This window comes from Penicillium griseofulvum (assembly GCF_001561935.1).
Source record: "Penicillium griseofulvum strain PG3 chromosome Unknown contig_84, whole genome shotgun sequence".
Lineage (NCBI taxonomy): Eukaryota > Fungi > Ascomycota > Eurotiomycetes > Eurotiales > Aspergillaceae > Penicillium > Penicillium griseofulvum.
In genome coordinates, this window is record NW_024467475.1 from 557,547 (window position 1) to 580,733 (window position 23,187).

At 46.4% G+C, this 23,187-nt stretch overlaps 9 protein-coding genes across 9 annotated transcripts; 7 read left to right on the plus strand and 2 right to left on the minus strand.

Moving 5' to 3' along the window:
• Nucleotides 1-12: 12 nt before the first annotated feature.
• Nucleotides 13-894, minus strand: PGRI_047590 (GAF domain-containing protein; the record flags this gene model as incomplete). The annotated part of the gene is made up of 3 exons (XM_040792472.1): nt 13-123; nt 204-600; nt 680-894. 3 exons carry the CDS (start codon nt 892-894, stop codon nt 13-15), a joined length of 723 nt encoding a protein of 240 aa, XP_040644439.1.
• Nucleotides 895-5,330: 4,436 nt separating this feature from the next.
• On the plus strand, nt 5,331-6,176 carry PGRI_047600 (SDR family NAD(P)-dependent oxidoreductase; the record flags this gene model as incomplete). The annotated part of the gene is made up of 2 exons (XM_040792473.1): nt 5,331-5,796; nt 5,857-6,176. The coding sequence occupies 2 exons, from the start codon at nt 5,331-5,333 to the stop codon at nt 6,174-6,176; spliced, it is 786 nt and encodes a 261-aa protein (XP_040644440.1).
• Nucleotides 6,177-7,501: 1,325 nt separating this feature from the next.
• On the minus strand, nt 7,502-8,142 carry PGRI_047610 (uncharacterized protein; the record flags this gene model as incomplete). The annotated part of the gene is made up of 2 exons (XM_040792474.1): nt 7,502-7,647; nt 7,704-8,142. The coding sequence occupies 2 exons, from the start codon at nt 8,140-8,142 to the stop codon at nt 7,502-7,504; spliced, it is 585 nt and encodes a 194-aa protein (XP_040644441.1).
• Nucleotides 8,143-9,261: 1,119 nt separating this feature from the next.
• On the plus strand, nt 9,262-10,050 carry PGRI_047620 (MSF1 domain protein; the record flags this gene model as incomplete). The annotated part of the gene is made up of 1 exon (XM_040792475.1): nt 9,262-10,050. One exon carries the CDS (start codon nt 9,262-9,264, stop codon nt 10,048-10,050), a length of 789 nt encoding a protein of 262 aa, XP_040644442.1.
• Nucleotides 10,051-12,536: 2,486 nt separating this feature from the next.
• PGRI_047630 (uncharacterized protein) lies at nt 12,537-13,364 on the plus strand (the record flags this gene model as incomplete). The annotated part of the gene is made up of 2 exons (XM_040792476.1): nt 12,537-13,062; nt 13,111-13,364. The coding sequence occupies 2 exons, from the start codon at nt 12,537-12,539 to the stop codon at nt 13,362-13,364; spliced, it is 780 nt and encodes a 259-aa protein (XP_040644443.1).
• Nucleotides 13,365-15,344: 1,980 nt separating this feature from the next.
• On the plus strand, nt 15,345-17,589 carry PGRI_047640 (PPN1 endopolyphosphatase family protein; the record flags this gene model as incomplete). The annotated part of the gene is made up of 4 exons (XM_040792477.1): nt 15,345-15,490; nt 15,552-16,723; nt 16,771-17,500; nt 17,553-17,589. The coding sequence occupies 4 exons, from the start codon at nt 15,345-15,347 to the stop codon at nt 17,587-17,589; spliced, it is 2,085 nt and encodes a 694-aa protein (XP_040644444.1).
• Nucleotides 17,590-18,329: 740 nt separating this feature from the next.
• On the plus strand, nt 18,330-18,974 carry PGRI_047650 (MARVEL domain-containing protein; the record flags this gene model as incomplete). Its single annotated transcript, XM_040792478.1, has 3 exons — nt 18,330-18,371; nt 18,426-18,692; nt 18,762-18,974. 3 exons carry the CDS (start codon nt 18,330-18,332, stop codon nt 18,972-18,974), a joined length of 522 nt encoding a protein of 173 aa, XP_040644445.1.
• A 1,057-nt stretch (nt 18,975-20,031) lies between these two features.
• On the plus strand, nt 20,032-20,785 carry PGRI_047660 (AP-1 complex subunit sigma; the record flags this gene model as incomplete). Its single annotated transcript, XM_040792479.1, has 5 exons — nt 20,032-20,042; nt 20,096-20,129; nt 20,187-20,304; nt 20,373-20,647; nt 20,753-20,785. The coding sequence occupies 5 exons, from the start codon at nt 20,032-20,034 to the stop codon at nt 20,783-20,785; spliced, it is 471 nt and encodes a 156-aa protein (XP_040644446.1).
• A 572-nt stretch (nt 20,786-21,357) lies between these two features.
• Nucleotides 21,358-22,402, plus strand: PGRI_047670 (RNA polymerase III-inhibiting protein MAF1; the record flags this gene model as incomplete). Its single annotated transcript, XM_040792480.1, has 2 exons — nt 21,358-21,363; nt 21,422-22,402. The coding sequence occupies 2 exons, from the start codon at nt 21,358-21,360 to the stop codon at nt 22,400-22,402; spliced, it is 987 nt and encodes a 328-aa protein (XP_040644447.1).
• Nucleotides 22,403-23,187: the final 785 nt, after the last annotated feature.

A 23,187-nucleotide genomic window follows, 5' to 3' on the forward strand; every position in this document is an offset into this window, starting at 1 on the left:
TATGTTTGCTTTTTACCAGTCGCAGTTCTCAGCCAAGAAGGTGGCCAATTTCTCAAGGTACTCCTTGTCCACATCGTCAAACCCAGAAGGCTCGGTGCAGTCGATGTCAATAATCGCGACAGTCTAATGGATATGTGAGTATGCTCCCCCAAAGCTAGTTGTGCCTCTAGAAAGCGCGCCAAAGCCAGGAAATAAGTACTAACCTCTCCATTAACCAAGATAGGCACGACAATCTCACTGCGACTCTCCGCGTCGCATGCAATGTGCCCAGGGAAGGTCAGAACATCAGGAACAATAACAGTTTCCTGCTTCGCGGCAGCAGTACCACAAACACCTTTGCCGAAGCGAATCTCCTGGCATGCGGGCTTTCCGTGGAATGGCCCGAGGAGAAGGAGGTGATCCTCCGAGGAAGAGTATGTAGTCGAGATGATCACACCACCGGAGCTGTGTGCACCAGGGATTGGCGGCGAGGAGACTGGGGAGGCAAGGGCTGGGAATTTGTCATCACGGATGTAGAATCCTGCCCAGTTGACGGATGAGGAGGGTGCGGGAAGGGAGGCATATGCGTGCCAAAGGAGGGAAGCGACGTTGGATAGGTTGCTGGTAGGTCGTTAGCGCTCATGCTTTTAAGCCTTCCGGTCGTTTTTGGAGCGTGCATGTTTTGAATTGTGTAACTCACCTCACCCAATTCCGCTGGCCATCCAGAAGACCTTGTGTCGACAGCAGGAGCTGTTCGTATATGTCGGCCTTGGAGCTATCCGGCATGAAATAAGAGGAGTCGGCGTGAGGCTGTTGGGCGCTATATGTTAGCTCTTTGGGTCTGCAGGGATCTTCGCGGTGCCCCGGGCATGAAGAGGCCAGGAAATTCGCAAAGAGCATGCGCAAACGTACCATAGCGATTCAATATGTAGGATATTTTTTTGAAGATGTACACAAGAATGGAGTGTAGAGGAATTTCGCGATCGCGCTAAGTGCTCTTTTTTTTTTTAAAAGAAAGAGCAGAATCGGAGAAGCGGGGCGATCCACAGAAAAAAGAAGAAAAAGTCTGGAACGTCGAGCTTTCTTTGATCTCGAACCTACCAAACGTTGCTTTCTCGGAACATTTAGGATATTCTTCTTTTTTTATTCTTTTTCCCTTGTGCTTTGTTCGTTTTTCTTTGTTCCTTGTTCTCCCGAAATCCAACTGGACCCTCAAGTCTTAGATCTTGGGAACTACCGTTCTCCTCAAATGCCGGACTCCACACTTGGGGTTGAACCATGAAGCTCAACCCCAGGTCTTTCATAATCAATAGAACTCTATATCATGAGTTAACTTCATTTAAATTAACTCTACCAGTCTAGAAAACTGGTCGGAGGCTTGAGAATGTCAAAGTGTTGGGGTAAACTTAGACTAAGAACGAACATCTCCGTCTTCAATGGCGATTTCTCCGAGTGGCTGAACTTTCTTTTCACTCCAGAATAATCGACTTGAGTTAAACATTCTATGCACTTGATGTTTCTTGATTCTGTTGCTAATATGATTGACTTGCATTCGGAGGAGAGATCGTACTCGGGAGATTGAGGGTCTCTTGTATTGGGAATTATGGATGCTGTGGTAACAACCAGTTTCCAGTTCATGGGTACCTTTGACCCAGCGGTCAGAATAGCTAGAAGTCCCGAACGGCTCTTGAACATGGACCTCATCGGGAGTAATACGAACAACAGGGCCTAGAAAGTGTCAGATTCAATAACTTTCTCATACTAAACAACATACCAAACTTTCGGTGCATGTTTTCAATCTCATACTCAAAAATGCCAGGACCCCAGGCAGAGAAGTAAATCTCATACAACCCTGTTGCAGCAGCAAGACGAGGTCCCGGGAACCTACTGAGCTTGTGAAAATGAAGACGATAAATAAGCATGACCAGGTTATAGGTCACAGCACTGCCCAATAAAAAGCAGGCGAACATGATCTCTGTTATGATCTAGGTTTGCTATAGTGAAGTTGAAAAATAGTAGAAAATACTAAAAATGAAGTCTAGCCCCAGCCCTGGAGGGTTGTTCTCCTGATATAACTTTCGAGGATCATAAAATCTCTCGAGGCTAAATCCGAAGTCCATCCCCCCACTACATTGTCCTAGCCTGATCATCAAAGCCAATTGGCTAAGTCTATACCGCATGTTATGGGTACCGCATAAACTTTTCCCGGTCCAACACCCCCGAGCTATGGCATCCCCAATTTCTAGAAATGAGATCCGATTTTCGTAACAAAGTTCCACAGTTCCACAGTATTTCTGCACGCGATCAAAAGTAGACACAGCCCGGTTGATATCACCAACATTAGTTTGATGTAGCTCTTCCATACCATTTTCGACGAACCTTAATAAGTACGATGTACACCGACGGTGGGCTTTACCTAGCGCCGATCTAGTGTGGCTTGTGGGTTCAGGGTTAGTGCTGATTTGATGATGTCTGGGGTGGAGGTTGATCGTAGATCCAGTAGATCCAGACCGCCAGTTGGCTTTGCCCGCCCCTGCCACAGGGTTTGTCAATTTGTCGATTTTTTTAAAGTGCGGGCGACAAATCAAAATCTTAATGTTATCAGCAATTAATCGGTGCAACTTCCTAAGTCTGATGTATTCGTACAGACATGTGAACTGCGGGGCCATTGGGCATGAGTTCGACGATCTGTGAACTCGAGGATTGGGGAAGTATTGAAATAGGAAGGCAGACGCATTTGTACTTTGGAATAAAGGCCAGCGCACAAGTTAAATTTGTTTGGCATCCTTGACGTCACGCCTCTATGCTTTCAAAAGCCAAAAAGTCAAAGGTTATGTATATATAGAAGAGCCCATTCCGCGAAGCCTTTTCCGCCTTTTTTTCGCCGTCGAACTATATAACTGAGACCTTAACTCTATATAAAGCGTTTTTAAATCAACCGGGTGTAAACGCCATTTCTAGATCGTCCGCACCTACTGTACCAATGGAAGGTAGCCATAATCCTCTATGGGTCTAATTGCACAGCCTACTGCTTGTCAGTAGTTCTAGTGGATTTAGTTTAGTCCCTTCTACAGATTGAGAGATAGCTAGGTATCTTCGACATCAAATTTACATGTACTTATGTACAGTTCTCAAGTCAAGTCCAGTCAGAGCGAGAACATGCAAGGGTGAAGAAGGTAAAATGGAGAATGGAGGAAAAAGAGTTTTGGTGGCGGGGGGGTTCGTTTTATACTCATGGGTGGATACCACGCGCCTTCCTAATCCATCCACCAGATAGATGGATTGATAGTAGTTGGCTGCTTCCATGTACCTATATGGATAGTACATGGGTGTAATGCCATTAATACAACTTCATGCCCATCCCATAATCGACCAGCGCATTATTCTTTTTTGGTTTCCTTCCCCGCATACTGCGAATGATGCATCGAAATATTTTCATCTGAGTCACAGCTCTCCACCGGTAAATGCATACGCAATCCCTATGTACGTGCTCGTTGTGGTGGTGGTTTGTCACCGTTCGTGTAACAACAGCATCAGCACCCAGCCAGTAATTCTTATCATTATCTTCGTATCCTAAGACATATGTTCGCATTTCACATACTAATCACAAGAAAAGTACATACCAGGAAACCAGGGGGATGATACCCGACATCTGTACTGTCACTTTAGAACTTAAAATCTTAACTAGCTGGAAATAGCTCAAGCACCCTCCGTCTATGACGCTGTTGATCCCCACCCTCCTCAGCTGCGAGCACTAATGTGATATTGACTTCGCCTGCTCAAGACATAATGGAGACATAATGATAACATCCTTCCCTACAAGACACCGTAATGCTTACTATAGGCAATTAGCCTTCAGTCTCATAGTTTATTCAGTTCCCTGGGGGGCCCTGAACCCTGCCCCATAATCAACCACGATGCGGCATGTATTATAGTTTTTTTTTACAGCCTACCGCCGACCTTGATGTTGACGGCATTTAAGCTAACAAAGGGCAAGAATCTTCTAGAGTTAACAAAAAACCATCGGAACCACACCTTCCTGTCTGCACCGCTTACCCTACTCTCACGGCCCTCGAGGCAGTCCTTTTACGGCCTCGTGCCTCTTTGAGTGACGAAGGGAATAAATGCGATAAAAAAGCTGCTCCGGAAAGCAACGAGGTGTTGGTGGTTAAAAATAAGGTTGACACTCTTGCAACCTAATTGGAAGATTTCAACTGAGAATACGAGAGGGTGAAGACGGAATTCGAGGCGCATGAGCAGAAACGAGTTGCCTTCAGGAATAGGTGTAAGGAGTTGGACGAGACTGAGAGGGAATTAGAGGAGTTGTACCACTCACGGGAGCCGCACGAAGTTTAGTAGAAGAGGATTCTGGATCTAGAGACTATGATACTTCAATTATGAATGATTACTTTCAAAATCTAGTATATCCTAACGAATCAGCGTAGCCCTAGCTGCACCGAACATAGAAAATGACCAAAAGCCAGTGCCCATTTTCCATGATAGTCTACAAGTACTATGCGATGTCGGTAATGATCAGAAGACCATAACTCTCACAGTCTAGTATTCTCACAGAGACCGAGACTCCACCATCCAGAGGCGTAATCTAACAAGCAGAACGGGCTAGAGGGATGGTGCGACGTAATTCGACATGAGAGTAAGCTTTATTAACACTGTATCCTGAATCAGCTCTCGGTGACATTGTATGTAAGAGTACTACATACGAAGTACTCTTTATGTAGGTAGATGTATGGATTCAAAGGATATATGTACTAAACAGGAAATCAGGGCTCAGGGCTCTCGGATAGACACTCTTCCGTGTATTAAATTCACGTGATATTTTGGACCCTGCATAAATTCAATGTGTCACCCGTTACCCGGACCTCGGGATGTGTATTACATGTCACTTTATAGGCCAGACAGAAAGAAGCTTAAATTTTGAATCACACTTCCAAGGTTGAATCTCAACATATTATAGAAGTCGTCCAAGTTTCTCGATTAGCCTTAATCCTCTATATTTCCAGAACAAATGTACAGCCTGCATATCACCCCTGTCCGGACCCATATGAAGGCCTGTATCCCTTGGTATCAACATTACGACTCGGCAAGGCCAACCGAGATGAGTGGTCCGATGCCTTCAAGACCGGATGTACCCCAGAAAATGTGGCCCCTGAGCCGATTTGGTCAGGCCAAAGCGGACACCACCGTGTCCAAGATGAACGGAAACCGGGTATACGGTCTTCCGTTGCCAAAATAGAGAATACTTAAAGGACTTCCAATTTCGGTTTCAATTGACACTGCCGAAACTCCCTCACACACCATTACTCCTATCTATATCATATTCATCACCCACGATGCCTGAGCAAATCCTTGCGGGAAAGACATGCCTTGTCACTGGCGGTGCCGGCGGCTTAGGCAAAGCAATTGCCACCCAATTCCTAGAAGCCGGCGCCAACGTCGTGATCTGCGATGTCAATGAGGAACGTCTGCAGGCGACCTCGGCCGAACTATCATCCAAGGGGCCTCTAAAGGCCATTAAGACTGATATCACCAAGACCAACGAAGTGGAGAGCCTGTTTGAAACCCTGATTGGCGAATTCGGCAAGATTGATGTCCTCATCAACAACGCTGGTATCATGGACCACTTCGACCCAATCGGCGATCTGGACATGGAACTTTGGGCTCGTGTCATGGCGATTAACCTCACTGCCCCCGCTCTGATGAGTAAATTGGCTGTTCGCAACATGCTAGCGCAGCCGAAGCCCGATGGGCGCATTATTAATATTGTTTCTGTTGCCGGAAAGGCTGGGTGGGCTAGTGGTATGTTCCTCCAGAAAAGGGAAATTTATTACTAGATCTGAGATTGACTAATTCTTTTAGGTGCTGCCTATACGGCCAGCAAGCACGGTCTAGTCGGATTGACTAAGAACACTGCCGCTTACTATGGCAACAAGGGCATCAAATGCAATGCCTTGATGATGGGTGGCATGGAAACTAACATTGTTGATGCGTTTAAGAGTGGGATGCATATGGAGGGTTATCAGAAGCTGACATCTGTCCTCGAGGCGATTCAAGCTCCCCACGTCGACGTGAATGAGGTTGCTGGCTTCTGTGTGAACATGACATATGGAAAGGGCGCCGCTCAGATCAACGGTGCGACTATCGCTATTGATAATGGCTGGACTTCTGTCGTTGGATAGGCTACATGATTTTGAGTGGCTGTTTGCACCCAGTTGTATAATCATGGGCATATTTTTCTCCTAGAGGGTGTTAATATTTTACGACATACATACGTTTCCGTAACGTCTTGGAAATAAACAACTGAAGTGAATCAATTTGGGTACATCTCTTTCAGGATACAAAAGAACTAGGTAACCAAGGGATTCGGCTGAGGCGGTGCCTGATCCCACTTCTCCACGCCTTCAGGAATATCAATAATTGCCTCCTGGCACCATATATGAACTGCAGTTCGCAACATCTCTTTGTTTAAATCCTCCAAGCAACCACCTTTCACATTGGTAATTGCAGAAAAATGGGGCTGTTCACCAGGTGCAGGCACAGCATCCCGGAAGCGATGGAGAAGTCGTGCGCCACAGTCCTTACAGAAAAGGCACTCCATATTGCGCCCTTTGAGGGTGACGCGAGTATAGCTGCTGACCATTCCGGAGACAGACTCAGGGAGCTCGAAGTACGGAAATGTTGCGGTGATGCCAAACGCAGACGAGCTTTGGTGCTGGCATTCAGTACAGTGACAGATCCAAAGTTTCAGTGGTTTATCTGTCGGTGTCATAAATTGAATTTTGCCACATTGGCAGCGAGCTTTCATTCCCATGGTGGGTTACGAGGAAACGTAAATGCTCTGGTGAGGGGTACATCATAGATCCAGATTCCAGAGAGCACGGGACTTACCCGCCCACGGTGGGATTACCCCCGGGGCCATGGCGCTTCCAAGTTTGTTTATGGTTAATCTTGTATTGTTCTGTTGGTTAAAAGGTCACAAACCTCCAAAATTCAAGTTGGTTGCAAATTAAAAAAAAAAAAAAAAAAAAAAGGCATTTTGTAGCCAATTATTTTCATCCTTACTAAAACACCAAGACGTCCACAAAGGGCAGGTAAAAAAGACCATGTTATATTAAGCATAGCATCCTTAATATGTATCATTGTGAGCCAATATTGAAGTCCTGGCCGATTATTCTTGCTTAGGTATAAATAAGCAGGGGATCTCTTTACCAAAAAAACCAGCATGACTACTTAAAATGACCAGAAAGTGCTACCTGTTCTACCAATTTTCATGTCCTGTTTGCTAAATCTCTCCGATAATCATGTTCTTTGATTCTTATTGAATAGCGGATAGCCCCAGCTGTCATCGTTAAAGCGATTATTCTGAGTAGTAAGTACATCACTGTATTTGTTACGTAGACGATCCTAGGTGATCAAACTTGAAAACATAATGCCCGAAAACCACTCTCTCCAAGTCTCGCACTCATTAAACCGTCAAAATATCTCTCGTCAGTGGCGACCTTCATCAAAGATCACCCTCGATAGCCATCTCAATAACACCAACGGCCCCGAGCGCCTCGTGCCATGCTTCATAGGTCAAATTCAAGGTCGCTTGCATGTGTTGCACGCTCCCAATTGAATACATCATGTGTTTGGCCTGCAAGTGCTCACCTGGGTTCAAAAGGGCGGGCCAGAAGTGGGGATTCAATTTGTGGACGGCCTCGTACAAAGCGCGATTTGGGCCTTTGGTTTGAGCTGCTTATCGTCACAGTTGGCAATATTGGGGTTTTTGGCTATAGTCGACGGTTTGAGCCCGAGTCCTAGCAGGTGGGCAGCACTTCCATTAGGATATCTCATGCTTGTGAGTAGCACTTGAAGCACTTTGACCTTGACTAGGGTCACAGAAACATTGACTGGCTCAAGGGGATTGGCATTCTCGATGTCAAGGTACGGCAGTGTATCATCACCCCAATCATAGTCGTCTTTCTGGCCGGTCGTAGCCCACCACTTCAGAAAATCGTAACACTCCTGGTCCTGGTGGAGACGAATCATCAGGCCAGGGATGACCTCTCGTGAGCCCAAGTTGTCGCCTCGACAGAGCCGCAGGTTTTCCATCAGGATGTCGAGCTGTGCTTGAACTGATTCAACATGCTTGATCATGGTCATCGTATTAGACAGGACGACACGGGCTTACATGTAAGGGCGTGTCTCATGGATCTTCCAGAAGTGTCCGACGCCGTGGGTGAAGATATCATCTGGATCAGCCCGTAAGGTCTGTTCTTTCTTCTCTACAGCAACACGGCATCTTCTGATGGCGCTGCAAGCCGACTTATGCTCTTGGCGGTGAGCAGTCTGATGTTCTTTACCGCAGTACATCATCACTCGTCAGCCAGTGCAGCGAAGAATTTCATCTTTCTTGCCGCACACACCGCAACCAGATGAGAGTGGCATTTTCTTCTTATGAGACGTAGAAGAGTGTGGCAGCGTTGATATCCCTGATGGAGGATATGTTTACTGTGAAGGGGAAAGATGACGGTTGGCTTGCTGTATAAAGGCTAGTGGGGATCTTGCAAGGTGTGTGGATACAGATCGGCTTGCTTAGGAGGTAAATGAGAGGAGGAGAGAGGAAGAAATTGAGTTGTGGGGGAGGAGGAGCGGGAGAAGAAAGGGAGGTGGGTATTTTTTGTGTTTTTTTTATGAATTTTATTTACTTACCAGAATAGGAAGTGATGATGTCTCGTTTGCCTTTAAAGCCAGGCCACTAATAGCAAAAGTCGTGATAGCATGCCATTCTCAATCGTTCCAATTATATTTCTCCTAATAAGGACTTCAGATATTAAGCATCATTTTCATTATTTTTTCACTGCAATATGTGCAAATGTACTGTAGCAAGTACATAGCAAACATGGAAATTCTGCACACAGAATCTGTTCTAAAGCATGAATTTCTTATATCACAGTTTAGGGGATCAATATCAATAGAGAAAGTTCCCTTGTTTTCTTTACGCTGAGAGAGTTAATCATCCTATGATATAACTTTAGGAAAACATAGAAAAGTGGAATTATACACATCATCAAGTATTGCAAGCCAATGATAGGCCTAATCCTCTGACCACGTGAGAAACATGTGATCTTCCGCAACTGGTTTCCCTCGGAACAACTATTCATCCCCTTCAGGCCCCACTTCTACCTTTCACTCGCCTTCGCAAAAAGTACACTGGATCAGACGACTCCTTGCTCTTTCCGTTTCCCAATAATCAATCTACATGAATAACCGAATGCCATCATGAAGTTTTTTGAAAACAATTTCACCTACGATTACTCCTTCCCTGCCGTCTCCCTCGCCTATTTCCTCCGCTACCCCAACCCTTATTCTCGCCATGTCCTCACAACCGATGTCATCGACAGATACGTCGACCCCGAGACTGAGCGTCTTCACACCATCCGGCTACACCTCAAGAAGTCCAAGATCCCATCTGGAATCCTAAAGCTCCTACCAAAAGGCATGGGAGGCTCAGACAGCTCCGGTCAGAGCTATATCCTTGAAAAGACCATTGTTGATGCCAAGGAGGGGTGGATGGAGACTGAGTCCCGCAACATGGAGTGGACCGGCATCCTGAGCGTGGTTGAAAAGCAATGCTATAAACGGCTCCCATCCGAGGGAAACCGCCTAGCTCTCGATGGTCTAGCCGTCGACAAAAATTCCGAACAGACTAGTGTCAAGACTACGGTTACCTTCCGGTCCCGAATTGGGCAAGGAAAGCTGCTTGGGAAGAAGAAGCAGGACATCGGTGACCACGAAGAGGAAGAGCCTCGTAAAGGATTCTTCTCGTCCCTTTCTACTGCCGGCATTCAGCGGACCATTGAGCTCATCGGTGTGAGTCGAACCAAGGAGGCCGTGTTGAAGAGCAAGCAGGGCATGAACATTGTCCTTGAGCGCCTGCGCAGTGGTGGTGTTGTCGGTGTCCTAGAAGGCATGCGCCAAGACCGAGAAGCGGCTTTCGGACCTGACGGTCCGTGGAAGCGCGTTTGGCTGCAGGGCAAGGACCGTTCTATTGAAAACGACAAGTCGTGATTGACATCAATCTTTATTTTGCGCTTTCTTGTTTTTGTGCTTGGGTGATCCACCCATCATTGCATTCTGATTTCAAGCGTGGAGTTCTGGCGTGGGGGTACGATCGAAACTCTCCCACAAATCTTTTTTTGGTTGTTGATATTCGAAATTGTATAGGTCTATCACTTTGCATGAGGCAATGCCTCTGGGATGTATATGTATGTTAAGGGGCATGTTTAACGCTCATTTGAAGGTTCATTGTACAATATGCATCAATTTTTTGTCCTTGTCTTCTGGTCCGCTTTTTGGGGTTGTGTTCCATCACCACTGGTGCATGTCCGTCTGGTCTATATTCTATGGAGCTGGACCAAACCGCTTCCTCTTCAACCAAGGTGCTTCAGGCGCAGCTTACTGGCCGTCGGGTATACCATCAAGTCTTATGGTCATCTCTGACACGTCGACGATATCATCTTTCGCTGGGCGCATCGTATGGTAACGAGTCCAACAGCATGACTTTGACCCGCTTCGGTTCCTGATATCAGCCAGAAGCCAGAACGAGCGTTGAAGTATGTCTACGTTCCCTGATACCACTAGCTTTCCCGCTCCTAACACAGAACATTATTAAGGTTTCAACCCCTTTGGGTTTACCTTCAGTTTGTTTTAGCATGGAGATTAGCAGGCCGAGAGACAAAATGGAAACCATCAACACCACCATATGGCCACAAAGAACGGCCCGCCTCTCCTTCGACGACTTGGCTTTCTCCATCTCGCTGCACGCATCTAACAACCTGCGAACCACCACCAATAAGCTGCACATATTTGTGGACGTCCGGTTGGAGATGACTGTCTGGTCTACCCCGATCCCCGACTCGGAGAACTTCGTAAATGGCTCCCGTCAAGCTCGAGCAATTCTAATTATGAAAACACGAGCCATTGTCCCTCATGTTTGACTGGAATTTAACGGTGCCTTTCCCGACAACAGTCGATTCACATGTGAACGATGCACTAATGCCATGCATATCATCTGAACCGTTAAGGCACCACCGGAACCAACGCCGGGAATTCTACACTGTTGACACTCAAAAACATTATCTCTTGTCTCTAGTAAGGTCCCTCGACAAAGTGGTCGATGCTCGGCTTCGTCTGCAAATGAATGACCCACACACTGCGGGTGATCAACTCCATGGTCGATGACAGCCTTACGTGTGAGAGGGACAAATTCTGCAGACTGGCTTCCTTGATCAATGAATTGCAAGTTGTACTACAGAACCGAGGCATTCGGAAATAGCATTTGTTTGAACTCCCCAATATTGGCCCACAGTTACTTCTTGGTTCCCATTCTTGGATTCAATACTGGTGAAAAACACTAGGTTGTCTCGTTATTTCAATTACCTCGAAATCCGAAATCACAACTTTTACATTGAATTCTCGAGAAGATCACAAGGACGTGTACACAGGTGCCCAGGTGTATTTATATACCAACCTAGCCTAGGATTCCTTTCAGAGTATAGATTGTATGTAATGAAACTAGAGTGGATTCTCGGATACACATAATTACACGCTAACGAGCAGCCGAATAAGCCAAGGCCTTGGCTGAAAACAGGCGAACCCGAGATGTCAACATCAAAAAGTGTCTCAGACCCAAATGACGCAGTTAGATTTAAATAATTGATTTTTTCTTACGTCAGAGCAGCTATCGCATTAAAACCTATCGGATAGGCAAGGATATAGTATCGCACAGACTATTATTGGTAATTTTGTATCCCCAGAATGTAGCAGGAATGATGAGGTCATGCAAATCTATGATCTGAGGGGAGATCTGACCCTTCACTCTGAAAGGAGAAAGGATATACTATCATACCAATGTACCAAAATGAAATGAATATAAGTGGCTGGTCCCTGCCTTACCCTTTTGATTGATCGTCGCCAATACTTTCCTTTTTAGGGTTGACGGAGCATTCTATTTAGGAAAATAATATTCCAATCAAGGGGGGGGTACCTGAAAGTGACTTATCTCTTTCCTATGTCGACTACCATTGTATCAAGTACCATACAGGTACCCAGCAGGTACCCGAGTTTACAAACACCTTTTTTTTATTTTACATATGTACTCCGTACATAAAGAGGAATGCTCGGAGAAACTATTTGAATTTAAAAAATACGTGTATTGTAATGTCCCTTGGCAATAACTCGGCATTTTTTTGTTCCTTTTCCAAGGTTATCCCGGAAGCTCCAGTCGTTTTCCCTAACACATTTGGTTTTAAGACTAACCTCATTCTCTTCAAAAGACCCTAGTATTGCGGGGACATTGTTTCCTGGCTTTTCTGGCTTTGGCTGTGGCTTTCAACAGCCTTTTTATCAGTTAATCTCCCACCCTTTTTTTTATTACCTCCTTTCCCCCCCCCGTAATGAACTTGCACTACATCTGTTCTCGATCATCCTGACTCTGAGGGCCTCCGCGGTCACTCTGGATAATACATAACACTCCCCTGGACATGGCTTTCATCATGAGTCTCAGGTCCCTAACCCTGTTGGTATTGCTACAAACTGTATCAGCTCAGTTCTGCTCTTTCTGGAATAACGGATGCATCGACTCGCTCGCTCAGACTGCAATTCGTTTCGATCTCCACCCTCTCTTCCCGGACCCCGTTACGCTCTACTATGGCTTCGATGCCAGTTCCTCTGGCAAGGGTGAAGGGCCCATGACCAAGACGGCGTTTTGGCTGGGGTATCAAAATAAAAATATCAATATAAATGCTGTTGACTCGAATCGCACCTCGGAAATCGGCCTCAGGATTGGCAATTTGACCGGTACCCCTTCCGGGGCGAATAATGGATGCGATGGGATTTGGGGGGATGATTGTTCTCGTGATCTTAAGAGTGCCCTGCAGAATGGCATGTATCGCCTTGCTGTGTCGGGCGAGTACTATTCCAAGCCTCTCGAGGCCGTTCTCAACAAGATGTTGATGAAGCCGCCGTCGTTGCCTGGGTGCCCGCCACCCACTCTTGACGTCGCGTCTATTCCAGTCCAAGGTATGTCAATTATTCTTCCTTCCTAGCCTTGTCTTCTGACCTTTCTAGATTTCGCCAGAGAACGAGTCGTCCCCGATAAGAACGTCACCATCATGCCACCTGGCTCGGGCGCTTGGCCTTGGCAGGTCTGGTACCTTGATAATATGAACGCCCACAACCAAGCTTCCCAGGTGGCAGTTGGCATCATCAGTCGCGCCCCTTCTTATAATAGTGCACCACCGAATAGCCCAGATGATATCATGGTTGAACTTGTCTGTGTGCAGGCTCCTTCTAGTGGATCTTCCAAGGGCTCTCACGACTAAATTGGGCTGTAGAGGTCGGTCTTCGGATCGTCCTCGGGGTTTTTTTTTCTCTTTACTATCTCTCTGGGCGGTGGGTCCGATACAACGCTCTTTGGCCTCTGGCGCTTCTCGGTACTTAACTTGCAGTTTTCGTCTACGCATGCCAGGCCTTGACGACATTCCATCGCGAGGACATACGAGTCCGAGCAAGATCACAGGGTACCAGTTCTCTTTGATACAAGTTCACTTCACTGGGTTAAAACGACACATCAGCGTGTCAGTCTTTTGCTCCGTGCCCACGGCGCCATCCTTGCCACCTTCAATACTTGGCAAGTTCCAGACGAACAAGTACAAAGTTGTTTAATTCAATGCCCACGAAGAAATGTCGCCAATATATATTCTGCACAGCGACATGGCAATGAATTTGGTACTTGTCGCCCACCCATTGGAATCCACCGACTTACTCTTCGTCACCGCCGAATCCAGTCTGTCGCCTTCGGCATTCACAAAGCGGACCAACTCATTTCAACTTGTTTTGGAATTTCCCAACCTGCCCATCAACAGCACGCGGCCCGTTTGGCTCCGAAGCTTCGCAAGCCCACGACACTTCGCGGGGTCTTACTCGGATACGGCTCATCAATCACCTTGTGTGCATTCTCTACCTTCTCCCGATGCTAATTGGGGACGTTCGGCGTGGTGTCCTACACAAGAACAAATCGCCCCGCCTCCGGAGATCTTCCAGCCTGACGCAGTATTACCGCTCTCGCCAGGATACACCAGGAATCTTCCGTCTGAAAGTTGACTCGTTTCCCTCCATCACGCGCTCTGCATAGCGTATTTTATACAGTTTCTCATCATGCCTCAGCCGCGTGGTCCTCATACATATAGTTCCACAACAGTGTTGAAATTTAAGCCTTCTCGGGCTAATTAAATGGGCATTTTACTAGGCTTGTGGAATTTTGAATTGTGATACTTTCAATGTTTGTTTTTGATGTATCAGAAGATAATCATTGAATGAGATATGCTAGACACCACGGCAAATGGGGCTCAAAATCAATGGTTGTTCTACAATGCGTTGTCAACATCACTTTACTACTAGTGTAGTGTCTCCAACGTCGAATGGAATATTTAGTTTGTCGCAGTTCTCCCCATTCAGACTCATCTAATTTGGAGCTGATGCGCGCTACACTAGTACCAGATGCACCTGACCCGGGGTTTCCCTGATTAATTCCGAATGTGAATTCTAAGTCATGTTCTTTTGAGATCTTACTCGTTTACGTCGAGCTTGTTTATCCCTATAAATATTAAGCGTATTTCCTCGAGCTTTTAGCCTACAATCCGGTTCTAGATTAGGGTTCGATCTTCCTATATACTCTAACAGTCAAAAGATGTGAGAAATATACACTTGCCTATCGTTTAGTTTCTTTATAAAAATGCGTAGACGTGATTAGAGAGCACTCTATTAGGTATTTACTACAGAGTATCGGTTTCTCTCGCCATCTATAATAAATCCTAGGAACTTAACTTCCTTCTAGTAGAAGGAGTATTTTCATAGTTTCACGTAGAGTTCTAACCTCCTTAGTCGTTCCAAGACCTATTATAACGCTTCCTATAGATTCTCAGTCGGGGTGAAGATGAGGATATTTCAAATTTAACCCACTAGCACTATATGAATATAGCTTTACAAGGTGACGGATATATTTGACGATCTAAATGGCATGAACATGTAGGTACTCGAAGTGGCCATATACTCGGAGGGTGATATATTCAAAGTAAAGTAACCATATCTTCAATTTATCGCGCTTGATCTCTGTCTCTAAAAGGTGTCGCGCCAGAACGACTACGCACCCATGGTGTGTCTTGGGTCTCACACTCAGATATACCTTCTTTCCCACGGCATCGTACCTGCATCAAGTCTTTAAACCTTCACTGTTTTTGCTCTTTCCTTCCTTCTTCCTCTTCACATCATTCTCATCTAGTTTATCTCATTTACCTACACCAATGGGGCTCTCTGGTATATTCAAGATGCAAGCCCTCCTTGTCCTCCTGGGGACTACAAACCTCATCTTGAATCTTGCCTTTGCTGCCTCGCTCCCAGGCAACTCATCCTACGTGGCTGCTGTCGGGTTTCCGACCTCTGCATTCTCGTATGATTGCTGTTGGCATTCCGGTGGTCTAGGTACATAAATATGCTAATGTTACTGGCAGATCCTACTACCTTTCCCCTGCCCAGCCAACCAGCCAACCCCAGCCGATCATCTATGACCCGGTGTTGGATCTCACCTTCCCTTACGAATTGACTGATCCTGACAATATTCCTGACAATCAGGATGAGGTCTCCTTCCCTGTGCCGCGAACTCATATGCCTGCCAAAAAGAGGTATAAGCTGGTTCAGGAAGTAGTATCCAATGTGACCAACATCCTTAAGTCAAATAGCACTGAAGACGACTGTACCAGATGCAAGAATGCCCTAGCCGCAGCGAAGCCTGCAGCGTTGCACGGCCCAGCTTTCGTTCCTAGTGCCATGATCGGCCTGTGCAAGACCTTTCGCTTCCATGCTGATGAGACGTGCGAGCAAGACTATGCCACAAACACCTTCGGCGCTACCTGGACTCAGGTGCTGGCATATGCTGATGTCGAAGGACTGGATGGTCAATACATCTGCCATTCTCTCGGCAGCTATTGCAGCGCACCAAAGACCAACCTGCTTGACACAACCAAGCTTTTCCCCGAGCCCAAACCTGCGGATGCCCAGGTCCCCAAAGCAAGTGGAGAGCGGGTCAAGGTACTGCATCTGTCAGACTTCCATCTTGATGCCCGGTATGCCGTCAGTTCCGAAGCAAACTGCACGTCTAGCCTCTGCTGTCGGAGTGACAACTCCAACGACCTCTCCGAAGACAAGCCACTGGTTCCTGCCTCCGCGTATGGCTCTTTCCGGTGCGATACCCCATATGACTTGGGTCTCACTGCTTTGCAAGCTGTTGGCCCTCTCACTGGAACAGGAAAAGGAAAACACGACGAGCACTTTGCATGGACACTCTATACGGGTGACCTGGTATCGCATGATCCGGCATCCCAGATATCTAAGGCGTTAACTCAGTATACGGAGAGCAGCATTTATGGCATGTTCAAACACTATCTCTCCGGTCCTATCTTTGCGGCGCTTGGAAATCATGACACCAGTCCCGCAAACATCGATTCTGCTCGTAACCTCCCGGGGCGCTTGAGGGAACAGCAAAGCTGGAATTATGAGCACTTGGCTGGACTGTGGCAGCATGAAGGGTGGATTAGTCGGAAGACCGCCGATGAAGCGAGAACGCATTATGGTGGTTACTCGATCAAGACACACTACGGACTGCGCATCATTGCATTCAACACTGGTATGTTGTCACCAACACATTTGGGGATTTTTCACTGACTCTAGTAGACTTTTGGTACCCGCAGAACTTTTTGAATTTCATCAACACCACTGATCCCGATAACTCTGGGACGTTCTCCTGGATGATCGAAGAATTGCAAAAGGCCGAGGATGCCGGTGAGCGTGTCTGGATAGTCGGCCATGTCCTCAGTGGCTGGGATGGGAGCAATACCCTCCCAAACCCGACCGATTTATTCTACCAGATCGTGGACCGCTATTCGCCCCACGTCATTGCTAACATCTTCTTCGGACACACCCATGAGGATGAGTTCATGGTTTACTATGCCAACAACGGAACTGTGCAGAATGCAGATAACGCCCTTACCACCGGTTGGATCATGCCCAGCATAACCCCTCTGACAAACCTGAACAGTGGCTTCCGTATGTATGAGGTGGATACGGGTGACTTCAATATTTACGAAGCATACACCTTCTACAGCAATGTGTCGGACTACCCCACTCTCAAGCACACAGGTCCGACATTTGAGATCGAATATTCCACCCGCGATGCATATGGACTGGCAGCTGGGTGGGATGAGGATGCACCGTTGAACGCGACCTTCTGGCACCGGGTTACTGAGGCCATGGAGAATGACGTGGAACTCGTTAGTCTGTATAACACTTATCAGGGGAAACAGAGCGTCAAGAGCCCCAAGTGTACTACAGCCAAGTGCCAAAAGGCCAAGATCTGTTACATGCGCAGTGGTAGTTTTGCATTGGGTAGCCAGTGCCCTCAAGGGTGAGTTGTATATGAGTTGGATTTGGAATATATAAAATACTGACCTCACTAGATATGGATCTGTGCAGAGTTCCTTTAAGGAGAACTAGTCAATGGTTGAGCTAAACGGTGCTGATCTAGCATAGTTACAATTGAATTTATTTCTATCCATGCAAGCAAGTTCATATCATTCCAAATGAAAAGGCCCTTAGAAATTCAATCCAGGATACAGATTTGAAGTATGAGGCGAATATCCGCAAATTAAATCATCCAGTATGGGTTCCATAGCTCAGTCGGTTATAGTGTGCTAATAGCGCAAAATCGAGGGTTATCTATCATCTCAGAATAATATATTTTTATTTTCTAGAGATCCTTTGAGATTTAAACAGGTATATATATCATTACAAATTCTTCAGGTCTACATCCAAAGCTTACACTAAAGCTTCGAGGGTAAAAATGGGAAATGATAGACATCAAGATTCAATGGAATGTCCATTTCAGAAGAATCTTGGAAACCGGAATGTTGAAAGCGGGGACTCAAGGAAAAAGAAGAAAAACTCAGTCAATAACTCATCATTGATCAAGTGCAACGTTCATTTTTCGTCTCGAACATCCAAGTTGTTACATCCAAGTCCAATTAAGGCCGCTCATTCCCGGATGCATGACGTAGAGCCGACTTTTAGCTTTTGGGGATCTTTGCTTCTGTCATCACCAACCTCCGGAGCATCCGATTTATAACCTCGTCTTTTTTCCCGTAGCTTTTTTTTTATATGTTGAAACTATTCTTTCATCGCAACCTATACCCCTACTCCGTCCTAATCTAGTCACGATCTAATCTAAATCTACAAAAATGGGCCTTAGAGGTGTGCAGCTGGGTCTTAGAGCCTGGGAGGTATGTTTGCAATGGTGAAAGCTATGAGTCGCTTAGTACTAACTATACTTGCAGTTCCTTTGGACCCTGCTCGTTATGGCTCTTATCGGTAACATGATTGCTGAAGCCTTCGCCGGGAACCCTGGGACCGTAAACTACTCGATCTACACAGCGGTTTTCTCGATGTTCACGCTGTTCTACCTGATCCCGGCCTCATTCAACATCGACTGGGCCCTCCATCCGATCATCATGATCGTCCTCGACGCTCTGAACTGCATTTTCTTCTTCTGCGCTGCCATCGCGCTCGCTGCGAAGCTGGAATGTCACTCTTGCAGCAACCAGGTGAGTTGAACTAGAAAGATCGCAGTGAATGTGTGACATGAGAGCAAATTGACGCTGACCCATTTACAGGAATATCTCAATAGCAATGAGATCACCAATGGCTCCAACAACAAGTCTAAGCGCTGCCGTGAAGCCCAAGCCTCTGTTGCTTTCCTCTGGTTCGCCTGGGCGGGCTACATGGCATCTGTCATTGTCTCTGTGTTCATGTCTCGTTCTGCTTCCACCAACGTGCGCAGCAGCCGTACTGGCAGCCGCCGGGCCCCCAACATGGCCCAGGTTTAAATGCGCCTCTGCTAGGGAAGACAGGTGCATAGTGTAGACTGAGCTTTGAGCTTGGTTGTTATCGCTCTCTATCGCGGTTATGTACTACCTGGTAATTTGGGATACTATTGGATCATGGTTACAGTTATGATTCTAATTCTGGTTTTGGTCAAATGGCGTTGAGGGGGTGATGTCAGTATACGGTTGAGATGTTTGTACGATCTACGAGCTTGGAGCTCGCTCTTGGGTGATGTCTTCGTTTCATGTCTGCCACGATTCGATGGAAACGCTGCCTCTTTCTGACTCTGTTTTGAGTATGAGAGAGATACTCTGATACTTTATGTGGTATTACTTATTCCATTAATAATATTTGTTTTGGTCAGTCGCCTTCGGTTTTCACCTGGCGTTGACTATTTTAATTATTACGATTCATAGCACATTATGCTACTGCTTGATGTCTCTTTGATTCACTTTCCACAAAGTCTTATGGCTATCTATTCGGCTTGAGGGCAAGTCCAAAAGAGAGTAACCCCGGTTATGTTCCACCATACAACTTAGGTTTTTATAGATCACCAGCCTGTCAGAACAAACCATTATATCGTTTTAAGCAATTGACATTGCTTTGAGCTGGAGCATGGAACCCTGAAAAGTGAAATCTCAGATTCTTCACTCGTATATGTCTTCAGAGCATTATGTGAAATCATACACGTCGATAATTCAAGGGAAAATAAAAAACAAGGCCTCTGAAATTATCCTATTTTTATTGCAGAGTTCTAAATCTGTATATGAGGCTCTGGTAACTTTTAAAAAATTTCCTCTATGCATATAGAGAGCTGCCGGTACTCCGTCATACCGTAGAGGCGACGGTTGAGTCATTCAAGTCCCCGTGCGCAAAACACAGGAATATTGGGAACTTTTAACAGAAACAAGATTCTCAACTCCATATCAGATCTCCACGTTTACATTGTTATAAGCTAAAGGCTTAGCGGGGCAAAACTCCCCTCTGCTCCACCCCAAAGAATTTCTCCAGAGCTTCCGCCCTGACACTTTTCTCCATCCCTTTCACATCTCTATCAATATGCCTGTCAAGTAAGATTGTCCTATGATTACCCCGGGGTTCTTTGCAATTACTGACTGATCAGCTACCTGATCCTACTATCCCGACAGGGCAAAGTGGTATGCCTCCCAACTACGTAACACCTGTCCGAAGCTCAACTGACAACGTTTCTTTAGCGCCTCGCCAAGTGGTTCACCACCCTCTCTCCCAAGGAGAAGGCCAAGATCATCAAAGATGTCACTCAACTAGTGCTGTCCCGCCGGACGCGGATGTGCAATTTCCTGGAATACAAAGGTGGCTTTCTATCCCCGCACCCCCTGTCGCCGAGATGGAATTGGACTAACAGACTCTTACACCTCTAGACTCGAAAGTCGTCTACCGTCGCTACGCTTCTCTCTTCTTCATCGCTGGCTGTTCCTCGACCGATAATGAGCTGATCACCCTCGAGGTTGTGCACCGCTACGTCGAGCAGATGGACAAATACTACGGCAATGTCTGCGAACTGGACATCATCTTCAACTTCCAAAAAGCATACTTTATTCTCGATGAGTTATTGATTGCGGGGGAAATGCAGGAGACCAGCAAGAAGAATGTTCTTCGCTGTATCAGTCAACAGGACAGTTTGGAAGATATGGAGGTGAGTCATGAATTTCTTTTTCCATTATAGGTCATTGGAAAGCTATATTTGGACCCCCTTTTTCCAAGCCAAGGCCAAGTTTCAGCCGGGCTAATTATTCCCCAGGTTGAGGAAGATGTGGTCACCAAGATCATGTAACATATTGTGTCTTTTCGGGCGTACATAGGAGTTCTTCACCAATACTAATTGAGAATTTACAATTCAGGATTCAGAAGATATTTCACGCAATTTGGAACGAGTTGGACTGTGACTTCTCATTCCATGGTTTGACTGCTCGTGAGGTCAGTGCGGCTTCTCACTGGACCGACACTTTCCACACGTGACTACTTCCGGATCCCCTCTCATTCATTCCCACCTTCCCCTTCTTGCTTTCATCTTCATCTTTTTATATACCTCTTCTCATTTCACAATTGTCTTGGTTGCTATAAGTACTGCGACCAACCTATTCGTGTTGACCTCCTTATCTCAGTCCTGTTCGCGGTTATCACCGATCGACATCATCGCATCTCCACCTATCCGGTTAAATCATCCGTTCGAACACCCCTCTCCCTCCATCTCCATCCTTCGCTCTTCTCTCTTTCTCTCTCTCTCTCTATCTACATCAGAAGAGAGATACGAGTCTATCTCTTTGCATCGCAGACCGTGCCACGTCATCTCAGCGTGCTTATCGGCTTATCTCGGGAACTCCACTACCCCAGTTTAACCTCACGATGAAGGTAAAGTCACAAGCCCACATGTCTTTTGATCAGTTTACTCACACTCCTCGTGTTATAGTTTCTTCCCCTTCCAGAGTTCGAGGATGTAACCAGTTCCCTCAATTTCGATACGACTGACTGTCACATCGTCGGGGGCTGTGATATTTACACGACAAAGGCGGCACGCTCCGATCGGAAACTCTACAATCATATTGAACAGTCGCTTGAGGCTCAATATGAATCAGTTCTTCGATTTTCGGCTTCACTGTCACCTCCAAATGCACACGATGCCGCCGAGACTCTTAATCTATCGCGATCTAGCCCATTCGGACCCCTAAGCGACCATTCGAGCCGACGGACGTTTGCCTATCTGATTGCCACTCTGAACGCGAGTCATCCAGATTACGACTTCTCCCAAGTCCTGCGACCCACCGATTTCCGACGCGAGCGGAATTTGAAGCGCGTCATGAACACAATCGATTCAACCCTGCTCAACCTGCGACCACGTGAGAACACTAACTTGTCTCCCGCATCACCTGCGACACTTTCTGGATCATACACGGCAGGATCATCCTCTGCATGGGGCCCAAGGGTGTGGAAAACGATAGATGAACACATGTCGCTCAAGGAATGTTCAATTTACTCATATTCGCCAGAGGAGGACCCGTCCGATGCTGACGATGGAGCTATCTGGAGTCTGCACTTCTTTTTCTTCAACCCGATTCGCAAGCGCGTTTGTTACATCTTCCTGCGTGCGATTCCCATACTCAGCCACACCCCAGACGAGATGTCAACTACACCTACTGGGAAGCGGACCTACGACGACGGTTACCTCACGCCCGACCTCAGCTCCAGCAAGCGTGCCAAGTTCTGGTTTGGAGAACGCGCCAGATTTGTTGCTAGCGACAGTGATGATGAGATGGATCGTCCTCCAAAGACAATTCGGACCACGGACGACTACGACGCTTATGTGATTAGTGACGATGACGAAAATCTGCCAATCAACCGTCGTGGAGTCCGGGCTATGAGTGAGGAAATTGCGGACTCGATGGAAGTCTAATATAAACCAAATAATTTGGCTTATGCGCTTTTGTTTCTTATTCGTTTCTTGTTTGTATTCTTTTGGCCCCGTTGATCGGGTATGATCTTTCTAGCCGGGGGTGTTGGGTTAATGTTTTTTTTTGACAGGCGCAATCAACTTGCATGGTTTTGGTTCACGAGGGGCGTTGTTAAACAGACAATATCGACAACCCCTCTCAACTTTTTGTGACTTACTGTCTAATATCACCTATGTCTATTCTTTGGATTTGCGCAGCCTAATGCAGATTTGTTGGTTTATTTTAGGAAGTTAACCTCTTTGCTTCTTGAGAACTCCATTCGTCTCAAATGTTATCGCTGACTCTATCCTGACAGCGAAGCAGTCTTCCGTATGCCCCAAACAGCGCTGTATGTGCCTTTGTCACTCCGAAATCGTTGACATCACGAACCTTGCCCTTCCCGGGCAAGTGTTCAATATGGATCGTATAAACACGGGCATGCTCAGGAATCACAACCTCTAGTATCTGCTGAGCAACGAAGAATATGGCCGACACAACCGTAATTTTTCATCTCAGTCTCAAAGTAGAGCAGATCATTCCCAGTACATTGGCCCGATGGAAAAGTGGGAGAAGAGTTATATGCCATCTCCCATAGTTCGGGTCTGTTAAACACCACGATTAGGGCATACTTAATTCCAGTCCATATATCAATCAGCCACAAGAGATGACGGCTTTGCGGCGATGGCGTTTCTCTGTGACGCATGTAAAAAGCCTCCAGATGGACCCTCCATGCTTTAACTCCCTAACG